The sequence below is a fragment of the Uloborus diversus genome, unplaced genomic scaffold (assembly GCF_026930045.1).
Source record: "Uloborus diversus isolate 005 unplaced genomic scaffold, Udiv.v.3.1 scaffold_425, whole genome shotgun sequence".
NCBI classification, from domain to species: domain Eukaryota; kingdom Metazoa; phylum Arthropoda; class Arachnida; order Araneae; family Uloboridae; genus Uloborus; species Uloborus diversus.
The window spans coordinates 70,296-90,276 of record NW_026558599.1 but is presented as its reverse complement, the minus strand read 5'-3'; the positions used below and the strand labels follow the sequence as shown (position 1 = coordinate 90,276).

General features: G+C 32.8%; 2 protein-coding genes across 4 annotated transcripts in view; one reads left to right on the top strand and one right to left on the bottom strand.

Moving 5' to 3' along the window:
* Window positions 1-728: 728 nt before the first annotated feature.
* LOC129233452 (uncharacterized) lies at window positions 729-4,399 on the top strand. The gene is made up of 2 exons (XM_054867478.1): window positions 729-3,046; window positions 3,994-4,399. The coding sequence occupies exons 1-2, from the start codon at window positions 729-731 to the stop codon at window positions 4,397-4,399; spliced, it is 2,724 nt and encodes a 907-aa protein (XP_054723453.1).
* Window positions 4,400-5,942: 1,543 nt separating this feature from the next.
* LOC129233450 (DNA repair protein complementing XP-A cells homolog) overlaps window positions 5,943-19,981 on the bottom strand; it is a 58,703-nt gene continuing 44,664 nt past the window's right edge. For all 3 annotated transcript variants that reach the window (XM_054867475.1, XM_054867476.1, XM_054867477.1), the window contains 3 exons: window positions 18,225-18,387; window positions 15,635-15,752; window positions 5,943-6,372 (listed from right to left, as the gene is read on the bottom strand). In XM_054867475.1, the coding sequence (XP_054723450.1) occupies window positions 6,221-6,372; window positions 15,635-15,752; window positions 18,225-18,387 (433 nt within the window). In that variant the 3' untranslated portion in view covers window positions 5,943-6,220. The remainder of the gene's footprint in view (window positions 6,373-15,634; window positions 15,753-18,224; window positions 18,388-19,981) is intronic.

Below are 19,981 nucleotides of genomic sequence, written 5' to 3'. Positions count from 1 at the left end.
TACGAAAGAGAAACTGTTGGAAAGGTTGATGTCATTTCTTCGTCGCGAGATAGAAGGGGAAGAGCATCGGGCTTTAGCCGAAAGAGCCTTTGGTCAGCCCGCAAAAGTTAAGAAGGAATCTTCAAGCAAAGATGAACCTACAGCAATGACTTTAACATCTTCTTACGAAAGGCCTTGTAAGACTGAGTGCATTTTTTGTCAGAAACGTCATGACAGTCAAGACTGTCATAAAGCTGCCTCAATGAGTACAGAAGAGAGAAAATCAATTGTAATACGTAGACGCTGCTGCTTGGTGTGCTTGAAGATTGGACACATGGCGAAAAACTGTCGCAGTAATATTCATTGCCTTGTATGTGGAAAGCGACACTACGTAATCTTGTGTCCAGAATTGTCTAGAAAAAATAAGGTTCAACTCCCTAATGAATCAAAGATAGAAGTGAATACGTCCACTTTATTTACGGAACTTACACCTCAGAAGGTTATATATTTGAAAACAATATTGATACGTTTAAGAAATGGAAATCAAGAAATTTATGTCAGAGCCCTCCTTGGATGATGGATCACAGCGATCTTACGTAACCAACCAAGTAGTTAAAGAGTTAAGGTTAAAACCTTCAGGTACAGAGTTATTGTCCCAAGGACTATTTGGTGGTAAGCAAACAGCTGAAGTTAAACATGGTCGCTATGACATCAACGTTCAGAGTATCGATAGAAAGTTTTCGTGCAACATGTCAATTTTGGACCAGCCCAAGATATGTTCTTCTTTGCCTCGCATACGTGACCCAGATTTAGTACAAGAATTAAAACGTCGAGGAATTGAACTAACAGACATAGGTCCAGAAACTCCTCCTATTGACATGCTCATCGGTGCTGACTTTCTGGGAGGAATATTAACAGGAAGAATAGAAGTTCTGCCATCTGGTATAACAGCCGTAGAAACGAAACTCGGATGGAGTGTTTTAGGTCCAGGAAAGAAGAGCAGCATAAATATGGTATCGCTATGTATGCATCACTCAGAGATACAAAAAATTTGGGACTTGGAATCTTTGGGTATAACAGATCCCACTGAGAGGAAAACAACTAAGGAGCTAGATGAAGAAACGGTCACATTTTTTCAAGAGACAATTCGGAAAACTGGAAACAGGTATGAGGTGGTTCTTCCATGGCTAGCAGGACATCCTCACTTGTATGATGGAAACGACCAGGCAGAAGCAAGACTTCGCACCTTTACAAAGCGTCTTTTGAAAGACAATTACTACGAACTGTATGATGGTGTCTTACAGCAGTGGAAGAATGATAACATCATAGAGGAGGTGACAGAAGCTGAAATGTCAAGTTCAAAGGCTTGTCATTATTTGCCACATCATCCAGTCGTTAAATCATCAAGCGCTACCACGAAGGTCAGGCCAGTCTTTGACGCTTCATGCAAACGCCCCGGATATGCCTCCTTAAATGACTGTCTTAGTACAGGACCAAGTTTATTAAGTGAAATCCCTCGCCTCATAAGTAAATTTCGTTGTGGTGCCATTGGAGTAATTGCAGACATTAAACAAGCATTTCTTCAACTCTCTTTAGCTTCCAAAGATAGAGACTACCTAAGATTCCTTTGGTGGGAAGACAAAGAACACACTAAGATGAAATTTTACAGGCATTGTCGTGTTGTTTTCGGCGTTTCATCAAGCCCCTTTTTATTAAATGCCACGATTAAATTTCATCTTGAATCGCAGGAATTCCAATCAATAGTCCTGCAAAACACGATCAATCGAATGAAAGAAGGATTTTATGTAGACAACTTAGTCACGAGTGTGAATACCAGCGAAGAACTGGAACAATTAAAATCGCAAGCTATAGAAGTAATGCAAAAGGGTTCCTTTGAATTGAGATGCTGGGCTTACAGTGGAATTGAAGAAAGTATAGATCAGAATGTACTTGGCCTGAAATGGGACACTCATGCAGATGAACTTTATTGTGCTGGCTGTAAAAGGACTTCAGAAAAGGTCCTTTCAAAGAGAAAGCTTCTCTCTATAGTTAACAGCATATACGATCCTATTGGATTTACGTCACCTGCAACGCTTCTTCCAAAATTATTGCTTCAAGAAGCTTGGAAAAACAAGATAGGCTGGGACGACGATCTGCCTCTAAATATTCAACATAGATATCAACACTGGGTGAAGCATATTGATCTCATAGAACAGTGCAGAATACCTCGTCGATTAATGCTAGGAACTCTTGAGAATACAAGCCTGCATGTCTTTACCGATGCTTCCGCAGATGCATACGCTTGCTGTGTATACTTACGCTCTGAAGAAGAAACGGGAACCTCTGTCCAGTTAATAACTGCCAAAGCCAGAGTAGCCCCGATGAAAAGACCGACGATTCCACGCTTAGAGTTGCTTGGAGCTACAATGGGTGCAAGAATAGCAAGTACCGTTTTAGAAGCAATACAGCAACCTTTGAAAATTTCCTTTTGGGTCGATTCAATGGTTGTCCTGAGCTGGATAACGAAAGGAGAACCGTGGAATACTTTCGTCGGTAACCGGGTTAAAGAAATACGTCAACTTACAAATGTCGATAGTTGGAGATTTGTACCAGGATCTATGAATCCGGCCGACTTGCCCTCGCGTTCTTGTAATTGGAAGGAGCTGATAGATAGTCGATGGTGGGAGGGTCCCACTTGGCTACAAGAAACAGAAAATACCTGGCCAAATACTGAGATTACGATGCCTGAAGAAGCTTTAGTTGAAAGAAAGAAAAGTGTTATCTGCAGCAGGAATATTAACTTACAGGAAAACTTCAGCAAGAAGCTTCTATACTTTTCTAAGTACAGCAAAGTTATAAGAATGGTAGCTTGGATGCTGAGATTTATAAATAATGCTAGGTATAAGTCCACCCGAGTTATCTGCGAGTTAACATATGAAGAAATACAGAAGGCAGAACTCGCCGTCATTAAATTGGTACAAACAGAACTGCATGCTGAATTGAAGGAAAAATACTCGAAGTCTATACGATTTTCCGAAGAGTCTGGACTTTTAAAAGTTGAAACTAAGTTAGTTTTGGGTGAAGACCCAGAAGATTTTCAAAAACCAACCGTACTACCAGATCATACCATCGTGAGACTGTACATCGAATACGTTCATAAAGCTTTGATGCATAGTGGTGTTCAGACAACTCTGAATCATATTCGAGAGCTCTACTGGATTCCTCGCGGTCGGAGGGTTGTTAGAGAGGTTATAAGCAAGTGTGTGATCTGCAAGCGACATTCAAGAAAGCCAGTACAGCCGAATACAGCGCCTCTGCCCATTGATAGAACAAAACGCATTTCTGCATTCCAAGTCACTGGTGTAGATTTGGCGAGACCTTTACACTTACGTCAGGGTACCAAGGCATGGATTGTTTTGTTCACATGTGCTGCATATAGAGCCATTCACCTAGAGCTCGTCACGTCATTGTCAGCTGAAGCATTCCGGCAAGCAATGAGAAGATTCTTCGCTAGAAGAGGGAGATGCTCTGTAATGTATTCTGACAATGGGGTCAAATTTTACTGGAACAGCACGAGCCCTTCAATCATTGAATTGGGAGGAAATACAATCTGAATGTGCCTTGCAAAACATCAAATGGCATTTTAGCCCACCCACCGCGCCATGGTATGGTGGTTGGTGGGAGAGAATGGTACGTAGTATTAAACAAATTTTACGAAAGTGCTTGGGAAAGGCTTGCGTGACATACGAAGAGATGCTCACGGTGTTGTGCGAAGCAGAAAGTGTCATTAATGAGAGACCACTCACCTATATCTCGGACGATCCGAATGAAATGACACCTGTAACTCCAGCTCATTTCATATAAGACATAAGAGGATCAGAAACACATGACTTGGACATCCTTGACTCCCAGCATTTATTAAAAAGTGCGTTATGTACAAAGTTTGCGCGATAATTTTCGAAAACGCTTCCAGAAGGAATATTTAGGTGAACTTGTACGTAATCCAAAATCTAGATCAAAACAGCAGGAAATTTCGGTGGGAGAAATAGTTCTCATAGGATGTGAGGACACTAAGAGATTGAACTGGCCATTAGGTCGTGTTGTTGAACTGTATCCTGGCAGGGATGGTATCCAAAGAATTGCCAAACTACGAGTTGCTAATGGCTACCTCGTTAGACCTTTGCAGAGGCTGTATCCTCTCGAAATGTCAATCAGTGATTTACCATCAGACCTAGCAGCAAATGGAAAGGAGGTAGCAGCTAATATCGATTCAGAGTACTTGGAGTCCACAGCAGCTTCTATTCCAAAAACCCTCAACCCTAACGCTGAGATTTTCATTCCCATGACCGAGGTACCTCAACCAGTGAAACAAACCCGCAGTGGTCGACGAATATTCCCTCCACAACGTTTGGACTTGTAGACATCAATTAGTTTTTTCGTACTGTGACTTTAAAATTGTGTTAACTATTATTTGCATTATTCATCATTGTCTTTCATTTTGTTATAATTTGAAATTATTTATTATGTATTTTATTTTATTGTAGTTTTGTATTGCGACCAGCTTTATTTGCAATACAAAAGGTGGGAGTATGTTGAAACTCGTTTGATAATTTGGCAACACTGTTTTTACTATAGTTATGTTTAGTGAACCTGGCAACGGAAAATGTTTAGAATTACTTTCTTTTGAATTGTCGTTATTATACGTCCTACGGTTCTAAGCTAATTATAACTATACGATTATTATACGTTTTAAGTTGCTCAATATGTTTAAGGATTATATCCTGTGTATGTCATGTCATCTACAATAAATTGTATACCCGGGATTTACGAAGTTTTATTTGAGTAACAACAATAAGTAGCAATTTAATTTCAAAATCAGATGCAAATCCAGAGGTTAAATGTCGCTCATCCGTTTTTCAGAGTGTAACTGAAATTGTTTGAAACATAAAATAAATAGAACAATAAAAAGGAATTCCCTTGTTTCTGTCGTCATGGTTGCAAATGTATTTACAGTGACATTGCCTGATGTCACGAAACTCCAGTTCCCTCATTGGTTCTTCTTTAACTTGCCAAAAAGTTATAGAGGTAATTTTTTTCTAGCAGAGGAAAAAATTTGCCCCTATAGGAGCAACTGAGAATTTCAATAGCACATGAGTATTTTGGTGCAGTCGTTGGGGGAAGTGAGTAGAAAAACCGGTTCCAGATAGCGTTGACAGTTGCTTTTGCGGTTGCGATGACCTGAAATTTCTCTCGTGTGATGTCCCCTTTAGATAACTACACTTTTGAGAAAAATTGATGAAAATAATAAAAAAACAATCACAAAATCCAGATCGGTAAAAAGTTTTAACAAGTGAAATAAAATCATGCTTGAATGTTGTCAACTTTCAAAGACAAAACAATGGGCTCCAGATCCTAAGATTAAATCACCGCAATTTTTTTTTTTTTTGAAATAAGGGAAATATTCAACCTAGGCAACTTAAAACCTCCGATATCTGGTCGAGTTTGTCTGTGAACCAGTGCTGGTTGGCTGGACCAGCGCTAGAGAATCTCTACTCAAGAGTTCTTTCAAGGAAAGGATTGATGAAGAAACCTCAATATAAAGTTCTCAGAAAAGGTCAATGCGGGATAATACCGGAAAAAGAGAGTTTACAAGAAAGATAAGTGGAGGTAATTGTAACGTGTATCCAACAAAAGTTGGATGACTTTACAGTCGTAGTTCATGCCTCTCTGCATTGAGAAAGGGGTTCGTTAAAACCCCAAAACATATGTCTGCAACTTTTTTGCAAACTTGTTTTTTTTAATAGTTTTTCTTACTGTTACTATGTCTCACATTTTGTTTTTGTAATTAAAATGAAGAATACTGATTCAGCTTTACAAAATTAAGTATGTTAATAAAAAAAAGGAAGCTATTTTTGTATATTAACAAAAATTTATTAAGAGATTTTACATACATTGCACCACACTGTTTTACTGGTCCCTTAAAAGGTGACAAAACATGAAAATTTGAGTAAAAAGGTGACAATATAAAAGTTAAATTTTACATAAATTTCAATCATGCTCATTATATACAATCACTATTATACAGAAAAAAATTTGTTCAATAAAAGTGACAAATCTGATGATATCAATGAGGACCAGCTATGCATTAACTACCTTTTAAATTAAAACATGTCATTAAAAAAAAAAAAAAAAAACAGGGTATGAATGGAACATAATAAGAAATATCTATCATAAAAATATTCTACATTTTTTCAAACTCAACTGTATGACCACACGAAGAACACGTTTTAATATACACATCCTCCTCCTCATCATACTCTTCAGGACCATACGTATGATTGTGTGAGGTATCGTTCTTTCTATATAAACTGCTCCTCACTTCCATTCTTAAAGCTATATCGAAAAACAATAAAGAGAAATTATGCATGTTTAATTTAGCTTACATAAGAAAGTAAAAGTTTAAATGCTAAGTAAAAGTTAAAAGCTAAAATGTTTTGAAATAATGGTAAGAGTGTAGAATAGCGGCACATTAGCACTTGTTTACATTTTACTTAGGCATTTTTTTGAGCAATCACGATTGCTTATTGCTTTCATTTGACTGTCCTTGACGTCACGGTTCCTTTTTCAGCTTGGACCAGGGCTGCAGCACCACCGTCCACCGGCGGCGGCGCGGCTGGTCCTGAGCACTGTCCCCCGGAATTCACTTTTGCTGGGCGGTGGCGTCCATGTCCTACACACGCATGCTCATACACAGTCGCCTACGCGCGCACGCCTTTACACACACACACACACGCCTACATGCACACTCGCAAGCCTACACACACACACGCACACAACTATATACACGTAAGTACCCAGGAGGAGGGACATGCTTCGGCGGGGGAGTCATTTCTAGAAACAATAACTCTAACCAGTAGAGTCTTGTCGCAACTCGTGATTGCGAAAAACATAATTTGAATTCAAAGTTTCGGAATTCAAATTACAGTTAATTTTTTTTTAATTTCATGATCTGCTTATTTGGCAGACTATTTCATAGGTAACGGAGCTTTTAATCTTGTTTAATGTTTTATTTCATTTAAAAGTGACTTAAAAAGAGAAAATAATGAGAGATATTGTAAAAAGGTAAAAATAAGTAGTAGTAATAAAAAAGTACCAAATAAGTAGTTCCCGTGTAACTTTGACTGAAGATGGCCACAAATAAAGGGTGTCCCAAAATTAACGCAAAATTTGAATTTGCCGTCATTTTTGCAATAAATTGTGGGCAATCTTGAAAAAAGAACAATTTGGCAGCTGAGGGTCTAGGGTTATTACAAATGGAGCGTTTTTGATTCTATAATGCGTTTTCATTATCGAACAATTATTTGAAAAATAATGAAAGTTTGGGCGGGTCAAGCAGTTTATTGTTATTGGCGCTCGATATCGCAATTAGGTAATGCGCAGGTGGTTGTGGGATTGCTGACATAGACGTTTGATTTCAAATAACCCCATAGGGAGAAGTCTAATGATGTAAAATCACACAATCTAGGGTACAATTCATATCACCGAAACAAGAGAGTACACGAACAGGAAATTCCTCATGCAGTGATTGAATTGTTTCGCTGGCTGTATAATAGCATAACACTCCATTTTTACTAACCCTAATCTCCCAGCTGTCAAATTGTTCTTTTTCCGTGGCTGCCAACAATTCACAGCAAAAATTGTGGCAAATTCAAATCTTGCGTTAATTTTGGAACACCCTTTACTATAGTTGCCATACATTTCTAAAAATGTCACCAACTCTAAAATATCTAGTTTCCCATAGCAATATATCTATAAATTGCCAATGTTCCCCTAAGCTATACTTTAGCCAAAATAACAATAATAAGTGACTAGCGATGTAAAATTTCCCGAAATTTGGAAGTGGTCAAAAAAAAAAGTTTTTTTTTTTTTTCAGTTTTATTTTGGAAATATTGATTTTTTTATGAATAAAAGTAGGGTTTCTCAATAGCTCTTTTTTTCTCGGAACATACAAACGGTTAAGCATTAAAAAAGATATAAAATTCAGACATCTTTTTCTGCTTGACAGAAATACGCATAAAGGTAAGTCAAATTATAAAAACTTTTTGTTTTGTATTCGAAAGCTTTCTTGGTCAAACACCAGAAATAAGTCATATCGTCATTCAACCAATAATATTGGGTAAGGTGTGTCTGATCAAAACAATTACATTTTCTATTTTAGATTGCCTTTGAAACTTGAAATAATAATAGTAATTATTGACTTCCAAACATAGATGGACATTGTTTGAAAGGAAAATAAGTATGATTTAACTTCCTTGCAACTTGCAATGTAACTTTACTCTCTCAAAATGAAAGCTATTGAGTTTTGATTTTTTCCTATCCAGAAAAGCCGAAATACAATGTGAATTTATAATTAAAAAAAAAATTGTATTTTTTCAAATTTTTCAAATTTAAGTTTAAGTTTTGTTCAATGTTATGAAACATTTAAGTTTTGTTCAGTGCTATGTAAAAGTTAATAATTAAGTAGATTCAAATTAATAAGAACTAGTATTGTGTTTAAGGTATGTTTGTGGATAAAATTGCCCAATACATTTTTTTGTGGTCTAAATAAACTTGGATTTCCAAATGTATGGGAAAAAACCTCTTCAAGTGCCTACAATTGTTCCACTAAAGCAAACAACCTTTCCCTGATGCTATACTTGATCCTCGAGAATAAAGGTAAGTTTTGGTTACAATTTTGATGAATTGAAATGACTTACGTATTGATTACTGAAGAATTTTTAACTGCAAAAAAGTTTCATATAATTTGAACAACAGCGACCCGTGCCGACGTGCCTGAAAGTGTGAACCAACACTGTAGACTGTACTAGACCGAATTAAAAAAAAATTCTTTTGGGAAATTTGAAACTTCATGTTGAGATAAAAAACGTTGCCTCTATATTCCCTCATGTACCACAAAAATATTTATCCAAATCAAAAAATATTTGTCTAAAATTTGTAATTTTCTTCTAAAAATTGATTTTTTTTCTATATATATATTTTTTTAATGTAAGCTAAATTTTAAGAAGCTATCAAGCTGAAAAATATAAACAGTAAAATCGATAATTAGCGTTAAATAGCAATACTTGTTCTCTTGCTATATTTAAGTCTCCCACATGATACTCAAAATATGGATTTTTTCAATTTTTAGTTAAATTTTTCGTTTTATGTATACAGTGAAGCACCGTTTATACGTTTTTGAAGGGACTGTATGAAAAAAGCATACAAATGAAAAAACGTATAATAGGTATAGGTTAATGCGTATTAGACTTTGCAGGGACCAATTTAAAAAACGTATAATTGGTAAAAACGTATAAAAGAGAAACGTATAAACGGTGCTTCACTGTATTTTATTTTTTATCATTAATTTGCAAATGCTGATTTGAAAATGTGTTCACTAATATTTTTTGAACTTGATATTTTATTTAAATGTAATTCAAATTTTTTAACAGGTAAATAAAAAATAATCACTTTTTTGAAGAAAATTCTAAATTTTAGGCCTCCTGCTGGACACCTAAATATTTTTTAATTCGGATAAATATTTTTTGGGGCTATAGGGGTAACTTTTTATCAACATGAAATTTCAAACTTTTTTTTTCAAACAAATTTTTTTTTTTTTAATTTGGTCTAGTATACAGAATACAGGTCAGGCTCAAGTCAGCACTCTGCTTGCCATTGTTTAAATTATATGAAACTTTTTTTCACGATTGTTTTGACCGAAAAGGGAAAATATAAGAAGGGGTGTGCAACTTGACAAACTAACTTTCGTTTATTTTTTGTTGTGTGTGTGGGGGGGGGGGGAACACTAGGGTGGTTCAAAAATACATGTAAAAAAAAAGTCTCTTAGATACCAGGATACCCCTCAATATTTTTAGACTTGTGGATAGCAATGTACTAGAAGAATTTTAGCTACCTATTTCAACTGAAAGAGGGTGTTCAACCCCCTCCCCTAAACTTTATCAGTATGGGGAGGTAGGCTAAAAAAATACATTGAAATGAAAAAACAACAATACATATTATAATATATTTGAGTATTATGCATATACATTGCAAAATATTTACAAAAAAAAAAAAAAAAAAAGATGGGAAAATTAATTTTTCTTAATTTGGCACATTTTCTACGCTACGGCTAATGTTAAATTGATGGATCAATGAGCACCGTCTTAAAATTTGAGTAAGAAACTCCATACCAATAGTATTTTACAGCATAATACTATTGGTAAGTCTAAAAAAATAAGGGGTGTCCTGGACTCTAGTTGAAAAAAAAAATTTTTGAGCCACCCTAATATAGCATATATACTCTTACGTCTAACAGTTCTCCTAATTGATATTATTGAGAAAATTTAAAATGTATTAAATGTTTTTTGATCTATATGCAAATTATATTATCATGCAACAACTTGCATTATCAAAAATAGACTGTATTTTAACATACAAGAAGATAGTGGGGGGAGAAGGAAATAGATTCAGAATTTAAGATTGAGAAATTTCTAATTTTGTCACTTTTTGCTAAAAATTTCAATTAAAACCTCCTGAAAAGTTGAAGAAATTCAAATTTTCAATTTTTCCGGATTGGAAATAAACCCCTTTGGAAAAAAATGGTTTTTTTTCCAGAAATTTTCCAGTTTTTTTTCCGGACTGATTTTATCTCTATAAATAACCAAATTGTAACTAAGTCCTTAGCTGAACTGTCCCAAAAATATAGACACAAGCATAAAAGGCAATCCTTACTAATATTATAAATGTGAAAGTGACTTTGTTTGTAATTCTTTCATGCCTTAACTACTCAACCGATCATCATGAAATTTTGTATGCACATTGTCAGGGGTGCAGAATAGAACATAAGCTACATTTCATTAAAAAAAAAAAAAAAAAAAAAAATTCATTCTAATTTTATAGAAAATTTTTTTAATTTGGAGTATTTCATCAAAAAAAAGTCACATTTGTTTGATTTTTGCAGCATTTTATAGCCCTTAATAATTGCACAATATGAACTTTATTTGAAGTTTGAGGGATAATTAGAACATCCATAATTCTTCATTTTAAGTTGATTTCATATTCTAAAACAAGGCTTATCTTTATTTTTAAAGCATCATCTGTGGCTTCTGTTTATGGAATTAAAATTAAATAAAGTTGAATTACTGATTCCTAGCAGATGTTATTTTTGTGAAAAGAAAAAAAAAAAGGAAACAAACATAAAGAATTTTTTCTAAAAAGGAGTTATCTTTCTCAAAAAATATCGTCCGTTTTGTAATCATAGTTATTTATGGAAAAATGAGTGAACTTTATAAAAATATTCAAAAAGAATAATGGATTTAGCTTTCATGTTTTTTTTTTTTTAAACATCGACTGCATTTTCTGCAGTTTTAATAGCTTTTATGGACCACAATAGATTGGCAAAATTCTGTTAAGTTGATGTACTTTAGTTATAGAATTACTTTTCGCTTAAGTATTTAAAAATTTTCTGAAATTTTCAGAACATAATTTATTAATACATGCAAATTCATCTAACTAAAAATAATTATTTCAACGGCCATGTCGAAGTGGAAAGATCACGCCTGATGTGGGTTAATATATAAAAATGGCTGATGTTTTGGAATTAAAAAAAAATATATAAAATTTAAAGGCAGAAAACTGCTTTTATCTACACATTGACAGGAAATTTTACATTTTTTTTTTTTTTGCCTGATTGCAGGACATATGCGGCACTTGACAAAACTTTTATTTTTGAGGTAGACCACCTAATGCAGCTAGTTCACAATAAAAATAAGAATGTGTGGATTTATTTCATTTTATAATAAACAGTACATGAAACATGAGTTAGTGGTAATTTATTTAAAGAATATATATATATATATATATATATATATATATATATATATATATATAATGCGGTGAATTTATTAATAAAAACCAAATGTAGGGAACTCAAAAAAAATATAGACTCCTTTTAATTTAAAAATTATATTTAAGGTTGAGAAACACAGTAAATTTGTTAATATTTAATTTTGTTTCTATTACCTTTAATTACTTCAATCATGCGATTTTCCATAGAAAGTATCAAGTTTTGTGTTACCTATGGGTAGTGTTCATACCATGCTGCTTACTCAATCACTGCTTGGACAACTTGGTCGGAAAATGTTAGCTCCCATTTTCATATAATTTTTGTGCTAGATATTCCCAAACATTTTTCACTGGATGTAAGTCTTAATTAAATGGTGGCCAGTCCATCAGGGTTGGTAAAAAAAACGTTTTTTTTTTCAAAAAAAAAAAAAAAATTTTTTTTGGTTTAAACCGTTTTTTTTTTTTTTTGGTTTAAATACTATTTGCGAGAAAAACAATTAATTTTCAGAAGGTAATTAAGGTTCCATGTAATTAACAGTTATTCAATAGTCACATTATACCTAATTTCTTGATTAATTAAAGAGATAAGAACAAAATCTTGTAACTAAATTAAATAATTAAAATAGCTTTCTGCGGGGAAATATTGATTGAAATGTTTGACTTGATTAACATATTAGTATGCATGTATATATAGACCCTTTATGATACGAAATACTTCAAGAAGTGGTTGTGATGCGGGTTAAGATAAAATATAATGAAGATCCAAGAAAAAAACTTTATAAAAATAAACATAATATGAATAATTATCGAATAAAGGTAAAAGTTATATTTTTAAGCATAATCTTTTCAAAAGGACAATTTTCATATTTTTTCTTTCTGATCTTACATAACGCTGATTTTTATATACACAATGTCGCAAATATTGAAGTAAAGCAAAATGTACAACAGTACATGATTGAACAGTCAAAAAATCGATTGCTGTCGTACTGACAAAGTTTTTAAAAAAAAGTGCTGCTCTATATTCGACTCCAAACTTATTTTGGAAAGACTTGGAAAAGATATCGACTATCGCTGAAACAAAGAACCAAATCCAAAATACAAAAATTGGTGTAACATGGCTTAAATTACAGCTTATTTACTGGCATACATGTTACATCCAGCATTGAAGTTTAAAAAATATTAAATGCAAACTCTTTAGAACAACTCTTTATGTGTAGCAAATTATATTTCAAGAAATTTTTTTTGCCAAAAACATTATATATTCTGCAACAGTGACTGAGTGGTGGAAAAGCTAGGAAAAAGAATTTGAAAAATGCAATGCAACCGTCTTTTAAAGTCTTCAACATTACTAAAACCAACTTCGGAAAAGTGCTGTGAATATATTTTCATCATTTAGATATCATTCATAACTCAAAAATTGATTAGGCTCTGGAAAAGCTTCAAAACTTGCTTTTTGTTCAAAGTACTAAATAACATAAAAATAATATTAATTTATAACGTAAAAGTTGCTATGTATTTATGCATATGTTATTGTGGTGTGAAGTTGATTTTACGTAATTGTAAAAAGATTTATACACATATTTCTGAAATGAGTTGAATACATTACATATACAGGGTGTCCGAAAAGTCCTCGACACATAACAATGGTATTTTAGGTTAAATGTGTCAAGGACTTTTCGGACATCCTGTATATTTATTTATAAATGTAATTTTACAGTTTTTGTTTGTAACAGATTAAAAATATTTTGCTTTAAACCAAAAGAACCGTTGTTTTCTCCAACAGTCTTTAGAAAAAATTCATTTAGTTGAAAGCCTTGAATAAAAAGACTAGCTTTGAAGCTTTTTCCAATCCTAATTTGTTTCTTATTCAATATGTGTGGGAAAATAAATGTAAACCTGTAAAATGGATTTTTTAAGGCTTTAAAAAAAAAAAAAAAAACGTTTAAAAAAAAACCAATTGGTTTAAACCAACGTGGTTTAAACCAAACAACCCTGCAGTCCATGACGTTGATATTATTTGACCTGAATCACATATTTATTGAGTTAGACCAGCGGTTCCCAACCTTTTTAGTTATGCGGCCCATCAGTTTTGAAGAAAATACCATTGAGGCCCAACTACTATATATTACTTCCACAGTCAAAACTATCTTTCTGGGTGGTTGGGGGGTGGCATCTGCTCATAACTGTAGCATAAATAATATGCCTTATTAGGACTGAAATCGTTAAAAACTAGAGTTCTGGCGATGTTAATCCCCTTCTGCCATCATTCTGTACCACTGATGTAAATATACAGAGCGTTTGAAAAAGATCTCCCGTATTTTGAAATGACATAACAGCGAAACCGTGTGAGATAGAAGCATGAAACAAGTTGTATGTTGCACCAGCGCTCTGGAATTTTTTAGTACACCGGTTTTCAAAAGTAGTTCAAACTCAGAGAGCGCTGTAGATGTTTTATAATTGTTGTATGAGAAAGAACTCCCCTAAGCAAAACCCTATAAGATAGAAAGGTGAAACCAGTGGAATTGTTGCACCAGTAGGTCTTGAAATTTTTATATACCAGTTTTAAAAAATAGTTCGAAAATTGGACATTGGAGCGCGCTGAGTCAAATGTTTCAAACACCCTGTTCTGTGCGAGAACAATTTTTAAAATAATTTTTAAGGAAGAATTTTTACTGGTTTGTCATGCCAGTTCAGCAAAGGAGGGGTATTTATAACTTGAAACTTGAAGCTAGTACTAGTTTCTTTGGCGATTTTCTTTAGATTTCATCTTTAAGTATAGAGGAAAAAAGAAATGTTAAAAATCTTAATACTAAAGTTCCTTATTGGCAAAGAAACTAGGGCAAGCTTTTGAGTGACAGTGCATGTAATATGTAATTTTTCGCAAATACGGAAATTAAGACCCCAAGATTAATCTTGGTTCAGATTCTCGACTAGTGTCCACGGCCCAGTAGCATACTGTTTGCGGCCCACTGGTTGGGAACCGCTGAGTTAGAAGCGTAAATAGGTGCTTTGTTTTCAAGTCTTTAAAGTACTTGAAAGATTTTAAGGATATAAAAGTATTGAAATCTCAAACACAGCATGGCAATTTTTAGCAAAGTTATATTCATTCTTTCCAAATTTAGAGGAAATTCCCTTTTTGAGAAAATTAATCATTTTTGGCACAGATTTAAACACTACTGCATGAGAAAATTCCAATAAAATAAGTATTTTTTATAATAAATAAAAATCAGGAATATCAAGGCAAAATGCTAAAAATCAAGACAAATCAGGAAAAAATATTTTTTATCAATAATATCAGGGCAACTACAAAGTCTGTAGGCCATAAATTTTTCATATGTTTTGAATGTTTTTATATAGTAATTTTTTTACTGGTGTTTCAAACTCACACCTGTTTAAACAATCAGCAACTCAATTAATCTTTTGGAAACCTCAGTTTTATTTTTGCTAACAAGCTTGATACAATCAATAGTTATTAGTCTTCACAAGCAGTGCAAAATAACAAACATAAAAATACTATCCAAACTAAATTGCTGCTTAGACATTTTTCTTGACAGAATACATAAATGTGATTGCTCAAAAACAAAAAATATTGAATGTTTTTTGTGGATTTTTGCGAAACTGAAGATTGAAAATCCTGCAATTCCACTATTTAACTGAATATGGTTTTAATTTATTGATATTTCAACTCTAGGGAAGCAAACAAAAACTAAATCAGAATGTTCTCAAATGCTATATAGTAAACATGCAGAGATTTTAATATTCACAAAAGTATTACCTTTAACCTTTTTATCGTAAGCTTTCTTCTTCCGTTTAAGAGTAGCTTCTTCTCTTTGTTCTTTCATTTCTTCAATTTTATCTTCAGTTCCAAAAACTTCCAAAGCACGTTTTTCAACCTACTTAAACGTTTACAGAATCACTATTATAGCACACAATATACTAAAATTTGAATTTTACTATTTTTAACTAGCACTCATTAAAATACTTTACAATAAGGTCATATTTACATGGTTATCACTCACAACACAATATTAACAGGGTTTAAGATAGCCCAATCAGTAAAGCTATCTAACTATCCGTAAGGTAAGGGAGCAGGCTTCTGGCTGAAGGGTCATAGACTCAATACCAGCCAATCAAAAACCCTACATGCATGCCAATGATGATTGGTGCATATTAAATCTGTTGGGGTCAGAAAGTCCTCCAAGTTCACATAACAAATCAATACTTCCGTGGTGTTGCATCAGTGACTGCTTGGCTCCTGATTGATGTAAAAAAGATCTGCTTCAAGGGTGCCATCCAATTTGTAAAACCACCTCTGTGATAGGCACGAGGATCCCTGGCATGTGAACTACTTGGCTCAAGTAAACTAATGAAATAGTGAGGAGTAATTTTAGGGGGGGGGGGAGATACAAATTCTTAACTTCACAGCAGGGTTGGGGTTTGAACAAGACAGGTGGTTTTTCCCATCTGAAACTGTCTAACAGAGTCCAAAAGTGCTTCAACAGTCCAAAAGTATACTAAAGCTACAGTCTAATCTAATCAATAAAAAGCTCAAGAAGTCTACTCTAATCAATAACAAGCTAAAGGAGTCTACTCTAATCAATAAAAAAACTAAAGGAGTCTAATCTAATCAATCAAAAACTAAAGGAGTCTCATCTAATCAATTTATATTTAATGCAACACAGTGAAGCACAGTTTATACGTTTCTGAAGGGATTGTATGCAAAAAGCGTATAAATGAAAACATGCATAATAGGTATACATTAATGTGTATACCTATTATTATGCTTTGCTGGGACCAATTAAGATGTATAATTGATAAAAACCTATACAAGAGACGTATAAAAGGTGCTTCACTGTATTTATAATGCTTAAATATGAATATTAATAAGTTTTAATTAATGAGTATTTGATTTTAAAAACTTTCTGAAATGTTCATTTAAAAACTACTAAAAAAATGCCAACAACTCTATTATCTAAAAACTTCCTATTGTAAGAGTTGGTAGGGTTGTAAAAATAAATTCACAACACTACCAAGAAATCTATTTTCAATTCCATTTATAACGCAAGGTGCAAAATAAATAAATGAATAAAAAAGCCATTTTTAAATGGTTTTTACATATAGTAAGTTTTACATGATGTTTTGACTAAAATTCATTTCCACTACAGTAAATTGATGGTTAAATGTAAGCACTTACATTTTTAAACTTGTGCAGTTTTATTTTCTAATTTCATATTTTTAATATAATACATTCTGGAACTACAATAAACAAAAACTATTTTAGCTTGATATTTTTTAGAAGCAAATTACTGGCATTTCCCTAAAGTAAATAAGTGGAAATTTAGTTTTAGATCATGAAATGGAACCATAGTTGTGTGAAGAAAATCTACACGAAGCTGTAGGAGAATTTCCAACAGATATATTTTTTTGTCAGTTAAAAATTGTCCTTTATTGCATTTAGGTCAATTATTGCGCTATATTTTTAACTTTCATTTGCACACATGCTTAAATATAGGAAAATTTAGCAACAATTTAAAAATAAACAAATGATTGAACTCATGCATACAAATTGAAAGTTTTAATCAAGATTTCAACTTCTATGTAATTAAATTAGAATCAGATGCCTAAATAAGTTATATATTTACACTTAAATGTTCACATTGAATAAAGGTTCAACATAAAGAATAACTTTGATATATTTTATTTTGTTTTTGATACTTACTCACAAAATACAATGTCTCTAAAACTATAATTTTGGACACTGTCAGACAGTTTTTAACATAAGGGTTTCGGACATTATGGTAGAAACCACGGTTTTTACCTTAGTGTCCAAAACCTTGACAACTTTGCTCTCTAAGAAAATGCCTGTGAAGCAATCAAGACCCATAACAAACTTTTATATACCATTACACTTATATACTTAGGTAAATTATATCATTATTTTAGAGACCATCTTTTTTTTTTTTTTTCATTTTTAAGTTCTTTAAGAACAAAATGTTGTATTATACTGACTCATACTAAGTTTCAAAAATATTTTTAAATGTTTATTCAAAACTAAGCATTTAAAAATATTTCATTATTAATCACATTTAAACATTATTTTATTTCATGAATTTTAGGAAATTTGTAGTAAACAAAATGAGTCATGCATAGTACAGTTTAAAGAGGTTGTTGTTAGAAGAAATAAATGAAAATTTCAGTCTCAATACAGAAATATCATTGCTTTACATTTCAACTCAAATAACTTGAACAGGATAATGCAACTCAGTTGATTAAATTATGAAACTTAGGTATAATTGCCTGTTTGATTTTACTTCAAATATTTTTAAGAGCTGTTTGTAGACTAGAGTCAACAATAAAATGAATACCTGCAATCGGAGATATAATTTCATATTTCCATGAACATTGTGAGGATTTTTTTTCAAAATGAATTTTAAAGGAGGCTCTCTTTTGTCAAAGTCACAGTCTTTTAACAAATACTCCTTCTTGGCATCAGTTTTACTGATTAGACAGTGAGCATCTTCATTATCTCTAAAAACAGAATTTAAAATATGTAGAAACTTTGAGTCACAAAACTCACAGCATTTATTTAGAGTGATCTCCAAAATGCAAATTTTAGCTGCGCTAGAACTATTTAACATGTACAAGAGACAGAAATTTTGGTGCAGGTTAAATATTTTAATATTCAGGGATAAATTTAAAAAGATATTAGCTGGATCATTCTTTTTCTCTAACAAAAATTTCCAGCGCAAATAATTTCTTCGGATCTCTTCTAGAGCATAAGCAACAATAACAACATAAAATTGATCATATAATAAAAAGCATCTTTTAAATTAAAAATTAACATTTTAACTTTCACAAAAGGAACTTAATTCTAAACTGCAATGGAGGGGTCTGGACCTAGAGGACACCCTTTTTTCTACACCAATAGTGATACGTTCCATGCAAATAATAAAATATGAATCTATTGTGGAATTGGGGCATTTAGTAACAAAAGGAGTAAGTGACAAAACAAGTATTTGGAGATAACTAGAACAAATGATACGTATGTGAAACATCAATCTGTTTTGCATTGAGAGCAAAAAAGGGTAATCCTAGCAGATGCTGCTATTCCAAATGATTTAGGAAAATAAATTACATTAACTTTGCATGAAGTTTACTAAAAGTATACTTTTTTGTTACTTACACGCCCTTACACTTCATCAAGTTTTGTAATAATTGCATATTATACCAAATGTTAAAACTTCAACTATGTAACATACAAGCACAAAACTTAGAAAAATCAAAAATAAGATTCAAGCTTTTAAAACAGAAAATTATTCAGAAAAAATTGTCTCCAACTTTGTCAGAAAACATTGATGTTTATCACTAGCGCAGCACATCATTCGAGTGAAGGGATTATAATAGATCTTACCTACACAGGCAATATACAGACCTTATCTATATAAAGACATTATCCATAAACTGCCACAATAGGATTGGCTGCATATATTAAAATCAAGGGCTATGGGGTAGCCCTTGATGGGGGTGCGACATTGATCTCGATATTTTGGAAACATTGATGTTTTTGTGAAAACATTGACGTTTTACTTTAGATGTTTTTGTATTTTAATTGAAAATTATAAAGTTTCTCAGAGAGAAGCAACATCGATTGAAAAACATCAATGTTTCAAGACATCAATCTTCAAAAAAAAAAAAACGATGGTATCTATAAATTGACCCAAAACATTGAACTCTCGGAAACATCAACATCAATGTCATACCCCTTATACTACAGTTGGCTCTCTGTTTAACGACGCTCTATTTAACGACTTTCTCTACTTAACAATGGCTTTTCATGGTCCCAGATGGTCTGTTTTAGTTTTAAAAGCATTCTATTTAAGGACGATTTCTACTTAAGGACAATTTTTTGTGGTCCCTTGAAAGTCGTTAAACAGAGCGCCAACTCTATATACAAAAGGCATTAATAGCTGACTAAAGTAATGGAGTACTATAGTTCTCAAATACAGATCTCATTTTCACACATATGTTGCAAAATGATTCTTATTCAATTGCATTCATGATTTGAGGTGAAGTTCTTTTCAATATATTTGTCGGGTATGCATTCTTTTGTATTGCTTAAACT

What these genes read in the sequence shown, in the direction of transcription:
- LOC129233452 (XM_054867478.1), top strand. Translation starts at nt 729, where the DNA reads ATGTCAATTTTGGACCAGCCCAAGATATGTTCTTCTTTGCCTCGCATA. An exon ending in CTTTTAAAAGTTGAAACTAA is followed by an intron (nt 3,047 to 3,993) that starts GTTAGTTTTGGG and finishes TCCAAAATCTAG; the next exon opens with ATCAAAACAGCAGGAAATTT.